The following is a 23386-nucleotide window of genomic DNA, read 5'->3' as shown; positions in this document are numbered from 1 at the left end:
CGTGGGATCCTCCCAGCCCGGGGCGCGAACCCGCGTCCCCTGCATCGGCAGGCGGACTCTCAACCACTGCGCCACCAGGGAAGCCCCCAATGAACTTCTTTTTAAAAAAGAACCAAATATTAAGGCTATCTCGAGACTCCTCTCAGAGCATCTTTAACATTACCTCATATATTCTTATTTCCCTCTGTGAGAGAAACAGGTAAATACTGTTATCTATTCTTCAGAGTTAGGGAATTTGAGATTCAAACAAGATGGACTTATCAAAGATTCTCTAATCCTGCCAAATTGCTGAAATGGATTGTATTAAAAGTCACTAATATCTGAATAATACTCTCTGAAGCATCATGACATATCACATTATTTAGTCTCAGCATTTTGCTTTGAATTGCATCAAGAGACCACTAACAGGCTTTTCAAGAGCAGTCTGTGAACACTAATGCAATGGGCTGTGACATATACTCCAGGCCCCTGGCATAGTGAATGCTCGAGGTGTGCTTGTTTTCAGCAGACCCAAAGATTCCCAAAGCATCTTGGAGGTAAGTCCAAACTAGGTCACGTTACTTTTGCCGCGTGGAACCTTAAGTTCTGACTCATCCTGAAACAAATGAACGCTCTGACTTTTATGTACTTTTCTGACAGAACCTCCATTTTTCAAGTTCTCAGCCTTTTTCAGTCGCATCTTCCTTGATGCCTCTGTCCCGGCAGGACAATGAGGCTGGCTTCTGTGGTTGGAGCCTCACTTCATGTCAGATCTGTGCACCGGAAATGTTACGAAGCAACGTGGAAACTGGGAAATGAGGAAAATATCCATCTTACCTGTTGTGTTGAAACATTAGAACATACACTTTGATATTTGGGTCTGAACGCTTCAGAAATAACATAAGTATAACCACTATTTCTTCTTTTAAGTTTTCTTTGATGTTCCAGTTATTCAGAGAACAAGTTGCAGCTTTTAGATGACTTCAGTGACTTCTGGCTATTTCTGAGACTTTAATTTCATCTTAGCTGAACTTTTTCCAAAGACAGTATTTAAGGGAGCTTAGCTTGGTTAAGAATCCTTTTCCATGCACTTTTCTAAACTGACTCGACTTTAATTTCACTGAATACAAACTCTTGTCTCTCATCTGCAAAGTCTGTATGTGGCTCCGCGTTTCACCACTGTTTCCTCTGGTGGTGTGAACTTTTCAGGCCCTCAAGAAACATCTCTCCAGGATGTCTCTTGACTTTAGTAAAAGTCATCTCATGTCTCCTTTGCTTTTTAAATTTTCTACCTCCTCTTACTTTCCCTCTGTATAAGAACAATTTCCTGGTCCTTGGAAGCGAATGATCTGAGTTTCTTAAAGTATTTGATAGTAGAAACAGGGAAACTACCATACATTTAGGTCTTTAATCCGTTTTGAGTTTATTTTTGTACAAGCTGTGAGAAAATGTTCTAATGTCATTTTTTTACATGTGGCTGGTAAGGGTGTGGAGAAAAGAGAACCCTGGCACACTGTTGGTGGGTGTGTAAATTGGGGCAGCCACGATAGAAAGCAGTATGGGGGTTCCTCAAAAAATTAAAAACAGAACTACCATATGATCCCTCAGTTCCACTCCTGGGTATATATCCAAAAGGAATGAAAATACTAATTCGAAAAGATACATGCATGTCAGTGTCCATAACAGCACTAATTACAATAACCAAGATATGGAAGTAACCTAAGTGTCAACAGTTGAATGGATAAAGAAAATGTGAGATATATAGATATACAGATATATATCTCCAGTGGCATATTACTAGGCCATACAAAAGAGTGAAATCATGCCATTTACAGCATCACAGATGGATCTGGAGGGTATTATGCTTAGTGAAATATTAGGTTGGCCAAAAAGGTTGAATTTTGGCCTTTTTCCGTAAGATGTAACAAAAAACCTGAACAAACTTTTTGGCCGACCCAGTAAGTCAGAGAATGACAAACAGTGTACGTTGTCACTTCCGTGTGGAATCTAAAAAATAAAACAAATGGATATTACAAAACAGAAACAGACTCATAGGTACAGAGAACAAACTAATGGCTGCCAGAGGGGAGAGCAGTAGGGAGAGGGCAAGATAAGTGAAGGGGATTAAGGGGCACAAGCTATTAGGTATACAACAAATAAGTTACAAGGATGTACTGTTCAGCACAGGGAATATAGCCAGTATTTTATAATAACTGTATATGGAGTATAACCTATAAAAATAGCAAATCATGATGTCATACGCTTCAATCTAATACAACATTGCATGTCAACTATGCTTCAATTAAAAAAAAAAAAACTACCATAGTGGCTTAATTATGTTATTCGTTTGTAGACTTCTTCAAAATAAATTAAATCACTGAGTGTCTCCTCCTCCTCCCCCTCCTTTAAAAGTTAAGTATTCTATGTCAGCCTGGCATTGCTTATTCAAATCTATTTTGGAGGGCAAGTGAATTTGGTAGGGGAACGCTGCCTTATAAATAGCTGTTTGCTATTTAGAAAATGAATGCAAAATTTTGTAGCATCAGAATGGAAGGAGCAACAGCTTCTGGAATGCTGTAGAACTATGCCCATAGTTTAAATTTGAGGTAGTCTCCATTACTGTTTTTCAAAAACTGTGTTACCTCTCACCAGACCAGTAGAAAGACTGGGGCTCTGGTGGACAAATCCTGTGCGTGTGTCTCCGTCCTCCCTCCACTGTTGTTCATGACCTTGGAGAAGATTCTTAAACTGTGAGCCTTGGCTGCTTGGTATGTAAAATGGAGCCTTGAACCAGAGGAGACAGAGGATGGTTTGCTCACCTCTGTCATTTCTTCGACACACATTAAACTGTCGTCTTCATCTCCATCTCCCAAACACCTAGAAGACCCCAAAAGTGTTGACTGCACGGGCTCTCATCTTCTTAATTTCTCGCTATCTCCTTCTCCATCCTCAAAGGTAATATTAAGGATAGAGACAGAGTCTTACAGTGTAAAGATAAGAATAGGTAATGACATTGCAATGTTCAATTACCAGAAAATGTGGGACTGTTACCTTCACTGAGGCTGGTAATCCTCTTAGGCAGACTTTGCATACATCAAATAGGGACTTAATATTTAATTATCCTCAAGGTGCCCAAAGTAGTGATCCCACAAATCAATGTGTTGCTGGGAAACCAGCCAGCTCCTGCAAAATTAAACACAGAGTCTGTGGAGCCTGCTACCTCACTGGTTCTCAAAGAGACAGCGATTTCTAGTTTTCTAATGATTAGTTAACAGAATTAAACATTCAGGGGCCCTCATTTTTCAACAGCTTGAAAGGCCTTCGTTTCCATCCCAGAAATGTGCCCCAGCTTGGCGGGCAGCAGGGAGACAGAGGGAGGGGAGGGAGGAAGGTAGAGGGGGAGGGGAATGAATGTAGTGTGTTAATTCCCTTGGTACAATTTATCTGAGTTTTTCAGGTTTTGTAATTTTCTAGTTAACTGGTACATGAAAAATATGGGTCAAAATACTGATGTTTCCTTAAAAAATTTCATACCCCACCACCTCAATTTTTTTTCTGTTTTTATGTAAAAAAGAACATGTGGCTTAGAGTTTCATTTCACTTTGTAAAATTTCAGTCTGTCTGAATTTGTGATTGTAAGTGATCAGCAGAAAGAATTAGTTTAAGACAACTTCTAACCTCATTACAAATTCATGTATACATGGAAGGATACATCAGCCCTTCTCGTCAGAGGCCAGCTTGGCTTCGTTTGCCAAAACATCAACAAAATACTCACTTCCTTGTCAGACAGAGCTCCGACAAAGATCAGTAGGAAAAGTTAAGCGTGCAAAGCCATATTTAGTTCCTTACGGAAGAATTACTGTTACCTTAAATGTCTTCAAAGCTAAGACTCATTGCCATAAATGATTTTCTTAAATGTAGGATAAAATCTGATGTTAAAAATATGTGTTCACACGAATACTTCTCTAATAGCCATGAAATCACAAATTCCTAGAACTAGAAGACACGTTCAAAAGCATCCTTGTTCAGTAGTCACATTTTATAGAGAGGGTTGTGGATGTCCAAAAAGGAAGAAGTTACGTCCTCCGATTTTAGCATAAATGTCACCATTTCCAAAATGACTACATCCACCCAGTCACAACCTATTTTATGAGCATTTTTCTCTTCTAATCACTGACCCCTATCTGCTAACTTCTCCCCCTCTATCTGTCTGTCTATTTATTATGCGATGTCTTTCTTTTTCCATTAGAATATAAATTCCATGAGAACAAGGGTCTCACAGACACTCAGTAAATATTTGTTGAATAAATGAATATTAAACCTTAAAAAACATGTCCAAGGTCACCTTTAAAGTGGCAAAAGGCCGAGACTCCTGACATTCAGCCCCACGTTCTTGCCGTGAATGATGATTAGACCATGCTGCTTCCCCCTTACATGCAAATAAAATGATTTGCTTGGAATAATGCAACTGTTTCCTTAGAGAGTGGCCTGGTGCTTTTAGATTGATACTGCTTTGTATTAACTTGCCGTATTTTGCCGATGGTGATTTCTGACCAGCTAGTTGCTTCTCATGTGGAAGCAGGCAAATCACAAGCACGTTTGTCCAAATATGAGCAAGAGATCAATGTGCCTTTTTTTCCTAAAATGATTAAAGTTAAGCGGGCATCCATATTACTGGGTTCTGCAAATGTCTGGAGACCTTGAGAAGGTCCCTCCTTATGAGCAGTGGGTTCTTCCTTTAAGGGTTTCACCCTCTGGTCACCGGCGTCCCTGGGGGAAGATAAGGAGCCTGTGGAATGTGTCCGTCCTGCCTGCACATCACTGCACTTCATCTTTAAAACAGCCTTGCGAAGTAGGTACCATTCGCTGTGTTTTAGATGAGGTCACGTGACCCAGAAGATGAGGTTACATGGCCTACCCAGCTTGTGAGCTATAGAACTGGAGTTCACATCCAGTTCCGTGTGATCTGGAAGCCTGTGTTCTTTTTGGCCCTGTAGTACTCCCCTTCCTATTTGCCAGGGGAATACATTCAGCAGTAACACTTCGGTAGCATGCTCGGCTGTCCTTTTCTCTTCCCACTGTCACTTTATGTGGATTGGAAGTGATTAAGTGTGAGGAATGGGGAGTTCGATTCAGAGAACAGAAAGCATTGCTTCACCTTTTAGCATGTTTCACTCTCTCGGTACACAGCACTTTATGTGTTAATCGCTGCTCAGTTAAAACACTCTGAAAAATGTGCCTCATGACTGCTGTTTGAACTGGACCCTAGGTGACGTATTCATCGAAGACTCTTCAGGCATAGCGTATGCACCGTTCACTGTGCTGCGCTCTGGGGTTAGAAAAAGAGACAAAGCAAGTGGTAGTAAAGCGTTTGGGCTCTTTACCAGGTAGACCTGCATCCAAATCCCAGTTTCACCACTGACTAGCTCTGGGGACTTGAACAGTTAACCGACCCTCTTACAACCTCAGTTTCCTCACGTGTAAGATGGGAATAAGATGTGTGAGGGTTAAATGGAATCACACATGCAAAGCTCTGACTCCGGTCCAGGTAGATGGACGCTGTTGGTGTGGGGACTCCGATCCGATGGAGAATGTAGATCTGTGAACAAAGAAGTAAATACTCTTAAGTGCTTCCGGTGCTGTGGTAGAAGTCTGCATGGTGCGTGGGCTCAGGAGGGCAGGTAGCTGTTCTGTCTGGAGGTGGTGAGGAAGACTGCTCTGAGGAGGGCATTCTTGACCTGAGTTCAGCACAGCTGGGTGTACGGTGTGGAAGCAAGAGCCACTGAGGGATGAAACTGGAGAGAAGCAGGTCAGACGGTGGGGACGCCCCAGTGTCCTGCTCAGCTTCTACCTCAGTGACACTAAGGCCTCCAGGAAAATGGGTGCCCAAGAAGCAGCGTGATCAGATCCGGGCTTTAGGAGAAGCCCTCTGACCTCTGCGTGAACACGGGACTGGAGGGGCACCAGTTAGGGAACAAAGGCTGTGGTCAGGTTGCCTGACCTTGGCCCTGAACTTTGTATCAGCTTCGAAGATGGAAGAGGGTAGAAAAGAGAGCTGAAGGAGTTTCTACCAGTGGACTCGGTGTCTGCTTGGGTGCAGGGGATGAGACACGAGTCCAGTGCCTTTCTGATTTCTGCTAAAGTTACCAGGGAGGAAGGGGTGCTCCTTAACTAGCTAGGAAGTAAAGAAGAAGCCGGTTTTGTGGAGAAAGACACGAAGTTCAGGGCTGTCAGTAGTGTGTTTTAAATCTCAACAGCACCTTTCTGGGGAGTGGGGGTGAAATAGGGAGGCCGTTTATCCCCTTCGCTCAGGCAGATTGTCCTCATAGCCTCACGTGGGTCTTAGTTCACAGCGACCACCTCCGGGGAAATAAACTTGAGTTTAGTAAATGTCACTGGATGGGGATGGCTTTGACTCTATTATAGGGCACCCTTCTCCCGGGGTCTGCTCAGGTCCCAGCTGGCTTTGTTTATAGTGGGACAGTTACATCCAAGTGCCCTTTGCTTAGTAGCAGTGTGCTCCCAAGGAGCTGCGTTGCTGTGGTCTCTTCATCCCTCTAATGCATTAGAGGGAAAAGTTGAAGAAAAATAGGGGGAAAGAAGCAGGAAAAGTACAGGTGTTTGAATATCAGAGAGTCGTGCGGATATGAGGTAGTTGGACATAACTTCTCTAATTTTTTTAACTTTTCATTTTGAAAATTTTATATTTAATACCAAAAAAATTATGTCAACTATACCAAGAATTTTACGTACTATTCTTGTAGGTTCACCAAATATTACCATCTCAGATGACTACAGCTGACACTGATACAATACCTTATCTTTTTTACCCATCATTCAGATTTGTCGGTCGGCAAATCTGATGTTTTTTTCTGATCTGAGTCCAATGCAGGTCACACATTGCAGTTAATGCCATGTCTCCTTAGGGTCCCGTAATCTGAAATAGTTCCTCATTCTTTTTTTACCCCCCTTTTATGACCTTGACATTTTTTAAAAAGCACTGGCCAGTTATTTTGTAAAATGCCACTAAATTTGACTTTGTCTGAGTTTTGTTCGTGTATTCAAGTTGTGCATTTTTGGTGAGAATACCACAGAAGGGATTTGGGGTCCTTCCCAGTATGTTATCTTAGGAGATACACGGTACTGTTGTGTTCCTTTACTGACAAGTGTTCATTTTGATCACTTGATTGAGGTGGTGTCAACCATATTTCTTCTATATAAAATTATCTTTTTTCCCTTTGGGATTAATAAATGTCTTGTGTTGAGGTACTTTGAGATTGTGTAAGCACTGTTTCTCACCATACTTTCACCAGCTCATTTTAGCATGCATTGATGACTGTTGCCTGAGTTAATGATCACTGTGATGTCTCCCAAATGGTATTTTTTATCATTTGTTCTCCCCCGTATGTATTTATTCATTTATTCATTTATTTATTTATTTATTTACATCACTACAAGCTCAAGGGTTCTCATTTTGTTCTGTGGTTGTAATCTATTGCTATCACCATTTTAATGCTTTGCTCAAATTATCTCAGATTTTGCCATTGGGAACCTTCCAGGTTTTCTCCTGCATCCTTTTGACTTGTGCCCATCCCATCACTTTTTGAACCACAGATGTTCAAGACCCTCTCACACTTTCCCTGCCTGGATCTGGATTCAGTCATTGACTTTAAAGAGCTTGATTTTTTTAATAAAGAGTGACATTTAGAAGCCAAGACTTGGGTGCTAGGTGTACTCATTGATGCAGTGGTATTACAACTTCTAGATCCTCTTAGGGGACAGAGCACACATATGTCTACATCTATTTTTATGTCTATATTCATTTTAAAAACCATGAGTTTGTATTGATCCTTCCAATTCCAACCCAGTTCCACAAAGTTTAGTCTTCTCTCTTTCCTTATTTGTGAACTCCTTTCTCTGTCAGTGAGAAACTTGACTCTCATTATCCACAATGTATTTATTTATTTGCTTAATCCTAGAGTACACATAAAGTAGTTATGGAAATTCCAGCCAACTTACTAGCTAGAATATTTGTGTAGAGCTCTTTTTGTCTTTAGCCTTAGAGTAATAGTACTCAAAAATCTTTTTTCAAGGTTACTTCTCCTTCCCTCTCTCTCTCCCTCCCTCCCTCCCCTTCTCTCTCTCTTTTTCACACACACACACACACACACACACACACACACACGCACACGCGCACGCACACACACACACAAACCACCTCCACTGTGATTTGCTTATTCACTTATAGTATAGATAGATTAATTTTATTTCTGTTTGTATGGTTTTTGCTGTTCATGTTTATTTCAATTATGGATCCACTTTTTGAATATGTGAAACATTTACATGGAATGTGAGAGATCATTCTTTGGAGTTTGGTGTTCTTTCTTTTTCACTTATGATACTTTGAATTTTAGACATTCCTGGCCTGTAATTGTGCTGAATGTATGGGTTTTATGTAGTTTTATTTGTTCTTGTTCTTTTTGTTTTGGAGGATATGTAGGTATTCTATATATAGAATATATAGGAGGCCACATAACTCAATGGCCACCATTTTCTTCTACTACGCATAATTCTCTGAATAACTTCTAACTAATAAAAATAGATTCAAAATAAAAACTCTGGTCATTACAGCAGAGATCTGTTTTTACTTAAGCTGAGAAGATGCTTCACATACTATCAGTTTTCATGTTTTTTAGGGCCATCTATGAACAAAACATTAGGCTTTGTATGTGTATCTTGTCATTCAAACCTCATAATAACCCTTTTTTTAAGAAATAAATAATAAAAACTTTTACTAGAAATTCTGTTTTCCTACATCCCTACAGGTGGAAGATTTTGTCCCTAGAGAAATGTCAATCAATCGTTTACAATTGATGTTTACATAGGGATATTAGCATATTTAAAATGTTTTCAGACAAAATGAGCAGAATGTCCTGGTATAACACAATATGCAAACAACATCACATTTTTAAAAGATGCAGTTACTGGAATAAATTTTAGGTTGTATATTGGATAGATAATTCTGTATTATGCAACATTTGAAATTAGCCGTGTTGGCAAAAAAGACGTTTCAGTGTGGACTTCCATGATTCCGGTCAAGGACGAGTCAGTGGTGGAACATTTCATTAAACACAGAACAATAGAGAAGCTGATTATAAGACAAAGTCATGGATCTTCCCGGACCGGGGCGCGATCCCGTGTCCCCTGCATCGGCAGGCGGACTCAACCACTGCGCTACCAGGTGAGCCCAATCCATTTTTTTAATGAGGAATTTTGTTGCTTACATAATTATCAAGGCAGCCAAATTAGCATATTTACAAGAAAAAAAGGAAATTTCCTAAATCACAGGAATATTTTGACACAGGTCTCCCTGTGATATCATTATGAAACTGATACAAATCATAATAACCCTTTTGATGGAGGTGATCTTTCATTCCATCAACACATGAGCAAATAGGCTCAGAGTAATTAAGAAATCTTTATAGTACCTCTGCTAAAACATAGCAGAGTGAGGCATAATAATGAACTACCAATACTGTGGCTGCCATAGTAGCTCAGTGTTAACTCAGTGTTAGATACCTATACAGGTGTGTGTGTATGTATGTATATTGTCCTGTATTATGTTATATATTATATTATGTTATTCTCAAAGTACTCTGATAGGTTAGGTATTATTACCTTATTTTTACAAATGAAAACACTAAACACTTGGTGAGGTGTTTTTACGTGGTCACAGAGCTATGAGGTGGCAAGGCCAGTATTCCACCTGAGTCTGAATGATACACTACGGTGAAAGCATTTCCGGCTCCATGAATTATTCTATTAATACTTTATCAACATGAACTAAAAAACAAAGTCTGGCCTTAAAAAATTGGCTTCTATAGCAGTTCTTTAAAGTAAACGTGTATTTATGGAGGCTCTTACGGCGTGATTGATTATTTGTCCTAGAGAAAAAATTTGTAAGGCAAATCTTACTTCTTATTTTAAAACAAAGTATTTCCCCCTCTCATATGTCTCATTTAAAAATGTTTTCGTTAAATATTATATTTAGCCATGTGAAAATATGTATTATATATTGAAGTTACAACAGCACTTACGGGGAGTGATTATGGAACCCTTTATTGTGTAATTTCTATCTTTTGAGATACAATAAAATAAGTAGGCTGTAGAGCATGGCTCATAAGTGTGGTTGCTAGCTTTTTGTGTATGTTTATGTGTTTATGCACCCCACATACAGCCTCAAACATCTGGAAAACCCTTTGGAACTTAATTCTTTCATTGGGTTTCCCCCCATCCCAAGGGCGTGTTTGCTGTGCCCTAGGAGAGACTTTTTATGGCAATTGAGAACCATTTATTCTTGAGGAGCTCACAAATATACAACGATATACAATATCATTTTCCTAATATACCTTCGGAGAGAAGCAGAGGCTAGATGTTTGTGCTCATCACCAGACCTAGAGGCAAAGGTGGGAAATAATTCAGTCTCTCGTTTCTTTGTTCCTTAGCAGTACAGCCTCTCTTTGGTAGATATTCTTCCCTCCTCATGGGCTCGGGAAGGTTGTTTGAACCTTCAGGCTGTCTCAGCAACACATTTTGCCTTTATTATAAGCAGTGCAAGATATAGTACTTTTGAAATTCTCTCAGTAGCTACATCTATTCTTTAGTTCTCTGCCATGGAAATGAGGAAGTCTCCTAGAAGACAGCTCTCCTACTTTTAGTATCTAAACTTTAGTTCTATTTCCACAATTTTATGTTTTCTATTTAATAAAACTTATAAATACTCAGAAATGGACATGATCATAATTTACATTCTGTTTATATTCTCTTATCTAAGAATAATAATCAGTTACTATAATTAATAGTAATAATACTGTTTACTGAGTACTTATTGTGTGCCAGATACTAGTCTCAGCACTGCTGTGATTGGTGGGGTAGTCTAACAGCTTCTGACGAAGTCCAACAGAAGCTTATGACTTTTTGTCTTCTAAAAATTTGACTCTCCTTCACCAGAGACCTTGGTTAGACCCAGTGAACACAACAGACAGTGTTGGCCACCAGAAACCTTATAAAAGGAGTAGCTGTAACATACAAGGGTCTGGTATTCCAGGGATCATTTCTGTTACCTTTTCGTATTTCTGTACATCTATTGAAGTAGGGATTTTTGTTTGTTTTGTATTTTGAAGCCCTGTGTACAGAAAGCTCAGTCTGACTTTACTGTGTTCGTGAATGGAGTTGCACAGTGCCTTGGTAAGTTTAAATCAGGTGTCATCATATGAGCCTTTTAGAACAGCTCATAAACTCACATTCAAGATAGGAATATGGTGATTAATGATACTACTATCAGTAATAATCCTCTACATGTTGGTAATTTTTTTCTATTCATAAAGTACTTTCATATGCATTAATACCTTGTTCATGTTTCCAAATATCTGAAGGTAAGCTGCTATCCATGCCTATAGGAAGGTGCCGATTTCAGGAGACGTGCCTCAGTTTAAGATAGACATGTTCACTTTCAAGCAGCCGCAGAGAAATTTAAGGTTAAAGCTGTTCTCATCTGAGAATAAGTGACTCAGTCCACTTTTTCAAGGACAGTGACCCTATGTCTGATAAGGAGCCTGCAGCTGCTTGACAAATTGACTTACCTCAAGGGCTAAAGTCACCCAATTCAATGAGGAGAGAAACCACTTTCAGAGACAAAAGGGAAAGAGATATTCTTATGTTTGAGTCACATTCGAATTTTGCCCTTTAAAACCCTGTGATATTTAGTTACTGGTGTCAGTATGGAGTCGTCACCAACTCTACGGTGCCTGTAAAATAGTGAACATTTTCACCCCCTGCTCACTGGGGAAGAGACAGAAGTGTTAAAACAGATACATGTTCCTTTTGTTTTCACTGGGGAAAAGGACAGAATAAAACAAAGTGTAGGAAAAAAAATAGCGATTTCTCTCAATTTTGTTTTTACTGATCTTTGGAAGGCATGCTTAAGAGTCATTTCAGATACTTTAATTGTTGCACAAATAAATGAGATTTTAAAAAGAGATAAAAGTTAACCCATGATTCCATTATCCTAAAATAGCCATGTTTCTTTGTATTCTTTTTCTGTCCTGCCTAATCTATAGGCATAATTCTTGTTAGAAGAAATCATAGCACACATCCAGCTTTCTGCTTTTTTATATCTAGCGTATTATGTAGATGATAATATAAATAATACCCATCATTTATTGTGTGCCTACCATGTGCCAGCCTCTTGCTAGCTATCTTATTCATATCCTCTTATTTAACGTTCACAACCATGATATAAATATGAAGGATCTTCGTCCTACAAAAGAGGAAATTAAGCCTCAGAAAGGTCCAGTAATGTCTCCAAAATAAACATTTTTCTGTATTACTTTGACTTTACCAACACTATTTTAAAAGCTGCACATTTAATTGAATTGCCCTTTATTATTTATTTTAGAGTCTCCTTATGTAGTATGTTATGAAGTATGTTATGAAGTCCTTATGAAGTATGTTGGAGCATTTGATAGCCACCTACAGTTAGTTTTTCCTCTCTTTTAAAATACATTCTATAGTCATTTCATATTCCGTTTGGACACCGAAGTCATTTCTCTGTACCTCTTATACTTTTATGAAATATATTTAGATTCTGGGAATATATATTTCAATACGGACTGCAGTACTTCTCAGAAAAGAGAGAATCTGATTCATAGGTCCACATTCATGCTCAGCCAGGTGCCTTGTTTTGGGGTGTTTTAGGGAATTTTAGTTCCCATGATAGTAATATAAATCACATGCTCTCACAACCTCTGTAAGCCTCTGAGATGTGTTTGCTTTAACTTTTATTATCTCAGAGCAATACTTCTCTTCCTAAATTTTTTTTTAGATAATTTGTCAGATTTATGACATAGTGATTTTCTTCAACTGAAAGTTGTTTAAATTTTTTTACCATTAATGAGCACTGTTACTAGTTGTGATATGAAAATATATTGGGACAAAACCATCGTATAGAAAGTAAGTAGATAACATCAATATTTTTATTATATTTTTTACCAAAAAATGTGTGTTGATCATTTGCTGTGCTTCATGTTCCCTGCTGATCACTGGGATTTTAATTATAGCTGACTTTTTTAACACTGGAAATTTGAAGGCATTTTCATTAAAATTAAAACCAAAACAAGAATGCCCAACATCATTATTATTTTTCAGCATCCTAGTCAATGTAGTAAGACAAGAAACAGAAATAGGAACTGTAACTTTTTAAAAAGTCAAAATTACCATTATTGTAGATTGTATCATCCTAATTTCTGGAAAACCCAAGAAAAATACTGAAAATGATTGGAAGTAATAAGTGGAACTTATTATCAGGGCTAAAATCAATGATAGAAGAATACATAGTATATGTGAAAATAACTCAAGTCACTGGTATAGGGGCTTAGTATTATGGGTCTAATTATAAAGATGTACCTTTTTAAACTTAGTGTGTCATCATTTTCTTAAATAAATTTTACAGTAAATATTACTCTTCAAAAGAAGAAGTATTAACTCTTTGATCATCTAGAAAACCATGTTTAGGAACCGTCACTTAATACTCTTTTCTAAAGAACAGAGTTTGTCATTAAGATAGACTAGTCTTGGACTCTTTCCCAGCAGGATGGGTTGTAAACATCTCAAAAAACTGCTGAGAGACAGTTCTCCATGGATTTCTCACGCTTCTCCAAGTCTTATGAGCAGAGGCCCTTTGCTTATCCCTGGATCTTCACGGTTTTCTCTTATGTTTTTTTTTCCCTAAAGCTTTATAGTTTTACATTTAACATTTAATATATTTAAATCTCTTATCAACTTTGAGTAATTTTTGCATTAAGTGTAAGGTTTGGGTTGAGGTTTATTTACCTTTTTTGCCTAGGGATATCCATTTCCTCCAGCACCATTTGTTGAAAACATTATCTGGCCTCCATTGAAATGCTTATGCCCTTGGTCAAAAATAAGTTGGGCATATTCGCTGCTGGGTTTTCTATTCTGTTCTTTTGATCTTTGTCTCTGTCGTTCTACCAGTACCACTTATCTTTCACACTGTAGCTAAATAATAAATCTCAATATCAAGTAGAGTTATTTCTCCCACTTTATTCTTCTTTGTCAAGATAGTTTTAGCTATTCTAGGGAATGTCTTTCCATTTACATTTTATAAAAGCTTGTCTAAATCTACAAAAAAACATTCTGGGATTTTGATAGACATTGTATTAAACCCTGTAGATCAGCTTAGAGAGAATTGACATCTTTACTAGATTGAATCTTTCCATCCATGAACACAGTGTATCTCTTCATTTATTGATTTCTTTCATCAGCACTTTATATTTTTTTAGGATATAGATCCTGAACATGTAAATTTTAAAATTTTCTTTGAAGCAATTGTAAATGGTATTATGTTTTTATTGTCAGTTTTCACTTGTTCATTGTTAGTATATAGAAATGAGGTTGATTTTTCTGTGTTGATTTTGTCCTGTGCCTTTGCTGACTCATTCATTAGTACTAGGTTTTTCTTTGTTATTTTTTTTAGTAGATCTCTTGAATTTTCTATGTAGACAACCATGTTATCTGCATATAGAATTTTATTTTTTTCTCTCTAATATGTATGCCTTTTATTTATTTTTCTTGCCTTATTGCAGTGGCTAGAACTCCTAGTATGATGCTAAATAAGAGTGGTAGGAGTGGACTTCCTTGTCTTGGAGTATAATGTGGAACTATCACTTCTGTTTGGGCCACTTTACCTTTCTGCTTTTAAATATCATTGCCTTGATTATCAGTTGGTGTTATAATCTTTGCTTTAATCATCTAATATAATTTAGAAAATTTATATAAAAATGGATAGTCTATTGTATCTACCCATATTTCTGCTCTTTGTATACTACATTCTTCCTTTTGATGTCCCAAAGTTCCTTCTTCTATCATTTCCTTTCTGTTTGAAGAGCTTCCTTTAGCTAGTCGTTAAGATGAGGGCTGTTGGTAACAGATTCTTTTAGCTTTCCTTATCTAAAATGTTTTTATTTTCCTTTTTTTCCTAAAGGGTAGTTTTTCTGTATATAGAATTTTCAATTGACAGTTCTTTTAACACTTGAAGAATATTGTGCCACTTCTTTCTGGCCTCCATGGTTTCAGATGATTAATCCAGTTGTTCAAATTGTTGTTCTTTCTTAGGTAATGTGTTATTCTGGCTGTTTTCAAGATATTTTCCCTTGTCTTTTGTTCTCAAGAGTTTAATTGGGTTGTGTCTTGGAATGGATTTCTTTGGGCTTACCCTTTCTGGGGTTAGCTCAGCATCTTGAACCTGTAGATTCATATCTTCCACCAAATTTGAGAAGTTGTTAGATATTATTTCTTAAAACACTCTTTCAGCTCCACTTTCTTTCTCCCTCTCTTCTGGAATTCTGAGAAATGACCTTACCTGGGATGTCTTCTGTGTCTAGGTGAGGAGTCAGGAAACACTGGGTCTGAGTGTCTTCCTTCTGTTGGTGAAGGAATACAAGATACCCTCCTGATGCATTGTTCCTCAAGTCCTAGGGTCCCAAACTAGTTTGCTTTCTTTTTTACCACCTTTAAGAGTTCTCCTTTGGTGTCTCATTATTTTCATAGTTTGTAGTTGTGCTTAGCAGAGAAGAGTAGGGAAAAATGGGTCAAAGCCATTTTGTCCAAACTGGAAGTTCCTTGGATATGTTTATCTTTTATATTTCTTTATACAAAAATTCATTTTGAGTTTTAGTTACCAGAATTTATTTTTAAAGCCTTATAGACATGATGAACAAGATAAGCTTATGTTATTTTGATAAGTTTTGATAAATTTAGTTATTTTAATATGTGGACACAAGTCCTAGATGAACACTTGTATATCAGAGTATATCATGATTATCCAACAAAGTATATTCTTTATCATGTGTTAAAAAAAAAAATGTGCTCAAGTTCATTTTTAGGCCCATTTTCTTATATAAGGTAAAGCTTTCGTAGCTACAGTGATAGAATTTAAAACTGCTTTCTTAAGAGCTGAGTAATAACAATTTGACATCCTTTTTGATAACAAGGGAGTATGCGAGTGTCCATACACAAAATGGATAATTGTGTTAAGTTACTACATTTTTCACATTTGTATTTTAAACATGGGTGTCAATTCTCTGAAAAATAAGTTACTAATAATTGAGATGATTAGTGAGGATTCAGGAGAAAATGTTTCCTGACAAAGTCATACTCTTATAATTCTGTGTACATGTGAGAAAGGCATTGTACAAAAAACTTATTAGCAAACACATTTTTTAAAATGGAAACTAATATTTGTACACTAATATAAAAGCAAACAGAGAGAGATCTAATTTATAGTTTCTAGTTTCTCTTTCCTTCCCTTATAATACAGTTCATGCCCTAAAAATTTACAAGCTATTATAGTTTCTGAAAAGAAAGAAATCTAAATGATATTGAAAACATGAATCACTTTTTCCTAATCTCTTTATTTTCATGATATGGCTGCATTTCATGTAAAGGAGAATCATCTTGTTATTAATTATACTGCAGTTAATTAAAGAAACTGGAATATTGGCACTGCTGGGAGACATAGCATTCAATTATTTAAGCAATGTTTTTTTAAGCACAAAACCTTCTCTACAAATAAACTCAGATTATAACTCAGAAAGAAGAAAGCAGCCATTTACCCTGCTGCGGACCTCCAGACACCTCCTTAGAACTTCTGGGACATCAGGGATTTTTGGAGCCCATTTTTCAGATGAGGAAAAATGAGACTCAAAACAAGGGACTTTATTGAAATCACATAGCTAACCACAAGGCATCATCGGTTGAAACATAATGTCAGTACACATGCTACCTCTGGGTCTTTTTTAGTGATTTCCTTTTGGTGGGATCTTTTTTTTAAACCTTACATCTATCTCCAATAAAAAAGGACAGCCAAAAATTTATGGTAACTCTATGCATATTTAATATAATTCTGTGTTGCAAGATTTTATAAATAAATTATCTTCATTCATTCATTTGTATATCCACTCATTATTTCATTCATTCACTAAATAAGTACTGTGCATTTACTCTATATCAGGCATTATTTTAAGTAGTGGGGATAAACCAGTGAACAAATAAGTTTCTGTTTTCTCAAACAAATATGCAATATGTCACATACTTGTAAGTGCTAAGAAGGAAAATAAAGCAAGGTGAGGGAGGTAGATAGGGGTGGGGGAATGCTACTTTGGGGGGGTGGTTAGTTACGCAGTGTGTTCCCTCAAAAAGTGACATTTGAGAGATTTGAAAGAAATGAGAGAATGAACCAGAGCCATGCAGGTATCTGAAGAAAGAATGTGCCAGGCAGAGGAAGCAGATCAAAGGTCCCCAGGTGGAAGCGGGAGTGATGAATGCACAGAGCGCCTGGGAGGCCCCGAGGCTGGAGAGGAATTGAAGGTGGTGAGGTCAGATAATGACAGATGGATGTCTTGAGTTTGAGAGGGTTTTGTTTTGTTTTTTTTAAACCTTTCTTTATAAATAGGCAAGAAAATATTGCCAAACTCCCAATTAGACCACTAATTTAAATAATTCAGAGCTTCTCTAGCTTACTGAGTCCTCTAGCTTCAGAACATCCTGATCTGAGTATAATTATATATCAGCTCTGCTGCTTGCTAGTCGTGTTACCAGGACAGATAAGCCTGTTTCTTCATCTGTAAATTGAGGTTAATAATACCTGGGCAGTTCTCCATACAAAACTGTTGTAAGGATCAGCTAACTTACTGTATTATGAAATTATTTTAAAAACAAGAAAAGGCTTTGGGGTTATTATTCCGTGGAAGAACGACATGGGGCTTTAAGTCAGGTTTTGTAGGCTCTGAATGGTCACTGTGTGAGCAGGACTGCACATGGTAATTGCCAATAATTTCGTTGTACATAATCAGCTTTTGTGAAAATGCAGAATTCATGGTATAACTTTTTCAGGTGACTGCTGGGGTCAGAGCCAGGGTGACCATTAAATGTTTTGGAAACATGCACTAGTATAGACAATTTAGCAAATATTTAGGTAACCATCTATTCTCATTATTCTTTCAGAGTATCATCATCTGAGTCCAAATATAGAGAATCTATGTTGAGAGAGGCTAGGAAACAAGAGAACCAGCTTTTGGCTTACTTTTATATTTAAAACTGCTTTCTAACTTAAAAAAAGCAAACATTTTATTCACAGAGGTGTTGGAGATATGACTTGCTTGAGGACCGCCTCAATGTAAAAGAAGTATCATTTGGTTATTCAAGGAGAGGAAACATTAGTGTTTTTAGTTGACAGACTTCTTTTGCATTAGAAATGGAGATGTGAATAAAAGTTATTTTACTTTATTTTGATTTATAGCAAAAAAAAATTCCATGTTAAATGTACATTAGTAAAATCTTTACTTTCAAATTAGAGAAATTTTCTAGACAACGTGAAGATTTAGCAATAGGCATTCTAAAATGAAAATTAGCAATGCAGAATAATTTAAACTACGAACATTGGCAAATGTTGAGTATGGTGAACTATTATAATTTCACATGAAACAGTTCAGTATTTTAACATAACATACATTGAATACCAATAATTCAGTTCTATGGAAGTCTACTTGTTTGCATTTATTTTGCTAAAGAATGTTAAGAACCTTCCTGTGACTTCGTTCTAAACAATTTTTAACATAGATGTTTGAAATTGGGTAAAACGTAGAGCTTTTGAAGATTTTTTGGGGAGTAGGGGTGGGGGAGATGTTGTTGAATTTCCCCTTGACACACTGTAAAAGTTTCCGAAGGAGCATTTAATCAAAATAATCAAATTTGAATTTTTCCGGAAAGCAATTCCGTGGCCTTTGCTGTGGGTTTCAGGTGTGTGTTCCGCCTTCCAGGTGGACGTAACTGACACGGAGGATGAAGAGAAGCGCTATTCGCTCTTTGTGGAGCTCCTGGAGGCCAGTCACCGAGAAGTCGAGTTCCAGCACCTGGTTTTGCTCCTGCAGGCTTGGCCGCCTATGAAACGGGAATATACGTGAGTATTAACATAAAAGTAGACTTCTATTTGTCTAGACTCTAGGTTTAAAAAAATCACTACCTTCAGAAGAGCCAATGAAAGAAATATATAAAATCAGTATAAACCTTTAGATGAAATTAGAATTGTTTTTCTTGAAATATCACAGTTTCTTTCCATTTCTCCTTACCCCCAAAGCCAAATGTTTTATTCAGAAATAGAGACAATGCTTGATAATAACATCTGATTTAGGATGTCAGCAAAATAATTTTGTGCCAGTATTTTCACCAGGAAATGTTTTGACGCTCTTTTAACACGGCTTACAAGGCTAACTTGAGAATCCATGGGGAATAAATTGATAATATCCATTTATTGAGAACACACAGTGTTATGTGCAGTTGACATACACTGTCAAGTCACACAGCAAAGCTGCACGGGAGGGTGATGTTATCTAGTTTTACAGATGAGAACATGGAAGCTCAGAAGTTAAACAGCTTCCGGCAGCACCTGGCCCTGAGGCGGAGGAGACAGAGCTCTAACAGCTGCTGGAACCTCCGCAGCCGTGCTGATCCCGTGTGTCAGGCTGAGGTTGCAGCCGCCACTGGAGCTGCCCCAGTAGTCACACGGTCCCTGTGCTGCCAGCCAAGGAGCCCTTTGGAAGAAGTGGCTAGATTTCCTCTGAGCACATACGCTGTCTGTCAAGAACTGCTGCTCCCCTTCGGCAAGAGACAAGAGCATCCGCGCTTCTGTCGCGAATGTCTTGGAGGCCAGGACTCAGCTTGCTCTTCCCGCGTCAGCCAGCACTTTGGGCACCCAGACCAGTACATGTCTCCACACCTCAGATGTTAAAAGAAGGATGTTTTCTCGAAAATAAATGATTCCGTGAGCAGTTTAGGAGCGCTAAGGAACATCTGGGCAAGCCTCTTTCCCTTCACCCTCAGACGAGACCGTCAGGAATTCCTGAAGCAGACCAAGGAGAGGGGCATTTTGGTTTGGTTTGGTTTTTTAACCAGGTGTTTTCAGAGAGGCAAGAAGCGTCTCTTAGATCTCAAGCATCTGTGGCAGCGATGGCATGCTGACATCTATGCTTGAGCACAGGTTCTTACCTTCCCTCTGTGAAACCGTGCAATGCAAGTTCCCACGTCATAAAAGCTTTAGTTTCACTTGTGACAGTACCTTGAAACAGCATTTCCATTTGGTTCCCAATTATCTTGGCAGAGCTGCCTCAGGACCTGAGGGTGCTCGTTAAAAACAGAGTCCCATGCTTGGCTCGCCGAGTCCAACTCTCGGTACCGGGGCCTGGGCCTCAGTTTCTAAACAGCTCCTAGGAGATGATAATGGGAAATAGATGTGGGACCCACTAATTACATGGTCAGTAATGCTTCCCTTTTTTAGAAGATCATGAGAGTTGAATTATAGATTTCTTCATACACCCAAAATGGATCTCTGCGTCTAAAGAGAATTTTTCAAATTGAAAGTATGATACTTCCGGTAGATTAGTTAACCGTGGTTCTACAGTTTCTTTTACTTTTGGAACACTGACCATTGCAAATCACTCACTTACCCACGAGAAGCAAACTCAGCTTACTGAAAAAACTTACTGCATTTGAAACATTTAATGCATTTGTAGACATAAAGATACTCATTTGCAAACATATATTCTTGCTTTTGTAGTCCTGTGTGAAATTTGTAAGTTGCTAATAACCTGTGTTTTACAGACTTCCTTTATGAAATCATTAGTATCAGAGCCGAGCATTACCAGTGCACTTAACCCTCTTCCCAGCTATGTCTCCTCTACCCAAGAGATAACCAGTTATACATACATATTTGACTTAATAATAAGTCAAATAAAGTCCATTTCTGCTTCTTTCCTGGCTCAAATGGGTGTTTTAGCACAGGAGAATGTATGAGGGAACACTTAAAACAGGTCCTTAAAAGTACTTGTGAGTACTTTCTTTTCCCCCAGACAAGCCAACGTATGACTCCAGCACTTCCAAAACAACCAGAAAAGGGGAGGGGAGCGGGGGGAGCGGGGAGGGAAGGATAGTATGGCAATGACTGAATGTTGCCAGTCAACATGATAAAGTCAAAAGTTTGACTTTCGAGAAGATTGCCTGATCCGCGTGGCCGCTGACTTACTGGTCCCAGCTTTGGATTTTGGGTTTTCGTCCCTTGTAAGAACATGTACGGAAAGCGTCATAGATTTGCATTAGGGAAGATCCGTAGCTTTCCTCCAGTGTAGCACAGCTGGCTGGTGTAAAATGCATTTTTTTAAACTTTTTATTTTATATTGGAGTATAGTTGATTAACAATGTTGTGATAGTTTTAGGCATACAGCAAAATGATCCAGTTCTACGTATACATGAATCCTTTTTCAAATTCTTGTCCCATTTAGGTTGTTACATAATACTGAGCAGAGTTGCCTGTGCTCTACAGTAGGTCCTTGTTGGTTATCCATTTTAAATACAGCAGTGTAAATCTAAAAAGAAACGGTGCAGATGAACTTATTTACAAAACAGAAACAGACTCACAGACTTAGAGAACAAACTTATGGTTACCAGGGGGTGAGGGTAGGGGGAAGGGATAGTTAGGGAGTTTGGGACTGACCTGTACACACCGGAAAATAGTGTTTTGGTAGTTGTCCAAGCCACTGGGATGCACTCTGTGCAATTCTACTTCAGGGAGGTGGCGTGTTAGGGAAAACCCCCGGAGAACTGAACCCAGACTTTAAAGAGGAAAGCAGAGGGCGAGTCTTCTAGCGTACGAAGACTCATCCGTCAACCAGGTGCTCTCTGAGCTTTGTTTGTACCTTGAAATAGGCAGCACTCGTTGTCCCCACAAGTTGTTAGTTTGAGCTGAGACACAAAGGCTTTGCCAAAGGCTAGTATTCTGAGTCCCCTTGTCGTTGCGCTTGATGTTTTTCTCAGGCGCAAGGAATGAAATTCTTTCAAGGCAGGGCCCATCTTTTGGTGTTCGGTGGCTAGAAGGTAGAGCTGTGCTAGTGAGACAACAGACTTAATAAAGAGTAAAATTATTTTAAAATGTTGTAAGTAAGACCAGTAGCCCAGAATGAATGTACCTTTCACTATAAGTCGTGATGTTTTTATGAAGTCAGGGTAGCGGCTGCCAGAGAAGGGAAACAAAAGGCGAACTTCTGTGCTTTTGTGTCTCAGAAATAAGAGAAGGGAATAGTAAGATGTGCCTGCTATTGAGAGTGATACTTCACAATGACAAACGTCATTCATTAAGCAATGCAAGCCTGCAAGGAAAACATTAAATTGCCTTTTCGCAGTGAGAAGAACCAAGGCCCAGAAAGGTTGGGTGGCCTCCCCAGAGCCATACAACTAGGCTGAGAGTGTGTAAGTCACTTCTGTGACTCGCGCAAGCAGTCAAGGAGCCAGAATGTCAGCCTGAATTGCGGGGCTCCAGAGCAGGCTGTGCTGGTCGGCGTCTACCCACTGGCTCCTTGCTGCTGGGGCACTTGTCCATACACCCCAGCAAGCTCTTTCCCCTCTGTGGGCTGGTATCTTTTCTCCAAGATAGACATGAAGGAACACATCATGCAGATTATGACTGCAATTTGCCAAAAGCATTTTACTTGAAAAAGTGGGATTTCTTTTCTGTTTTAAAATTTCTTGGGCTTCTAAGCAATGCAAGCCTGCAAGGAAAACATTAAATTGCCTTTTCGCAGTGAGAAGAACCAAGGCCCAGAAAGGTTGGGTGGCCTCCCCAGAGCCATACAACTAGGCTGAGAGTGTGTAAGTCACTTCTGTGACTCGCGCAAGCAGTCAAGGAGCCAGAATGTCAGCCTGAATTGCGGGGCTCCAGAGCAGGCTGTGCTGGTCGGCGTCTACCCACTGGCTCCTTGCTGCTGGGGCACTTGTCCATACACCCCAGCAAGCTCTTTCCCCTCTGTGGGCTGGTATCTTTTCTCCAAGATAGACATGAAGGAACACATCATGCAGATTATGACTGCAATTTGCCAAAAGCATTTTACTTGAAAAAGTGGGATTTCTTTTCTGTTTTAAAATTTCTTATCACAATTGTTATAAGTTTCATCGTTTCCCATGCCTTGCATTTTTCTCCCTTCGAACCAGCATAACCAGTAATCCGTGGGTGAGACTGGCTACAGTGATGCTAGCCAGGTGTACGGTGGAGAACAAGGAAGGGCTGGGGAATGAAGTTTTGAAAATCTGCCGCTCTTTATATAACACCGAACAGATGCTCCCTGCAGAGGTGAGTGGGTATTTCAAGTGGCTTTCCTGCGGGATATCCCTTTCCTGTTCCCAGCTCTTTGGTATAAACAATACCAGTGACTGTACTTGGGGAGCATTTAGCTTAAGTTATCGGTAGGTAAAGTAAAGCCCGTAATTTGTGACCGATCAAATGAAG

General features: G+C 38.7%; 1 protein-coding gene across 1 annotated transcript in view; it reads left to right on the top strand.

Moving 5' to 3' along the window:
- The window catches only part of NBAS (NBAS subunit of NRZ tethering complex), a 357350-nt gene that overhangs the window by 315876 nt on the left and 18088 nt on the right, over positions 1-23386 (top strand). The window contains exons 49-50 of the mRNA XM_024119119.3: positions 18876-19015; positions 23092-23230. Coding sequence (XP_023974887.1) covers positions 18876-19015; positions 23092-23230 — 279 coding nt within the window. The remainder of the gene's footprint in view (positions 1-18875; positions 19016-23091; positions 23231-23386) is intronic.

This window comes from Physeter macrocephalus, chromosome 12, assembly GCF_002837175.3.
Source record: "Physeter macrocephalus isolate SW-GA chromosome 12, ASM283717v5, whole genome shotgun sequence".
NCBI lineage: Eukaryota > Metazoa > Chordata > Mammalia > Artiodactyla > Physeteridae > Physeter > Physeter macrocephalus.
The sequence above is the reverse complement of the archived record's forward strand: the minus strand, read 5'-3'. Positions and strand labels throughout refer to the sequence as shown.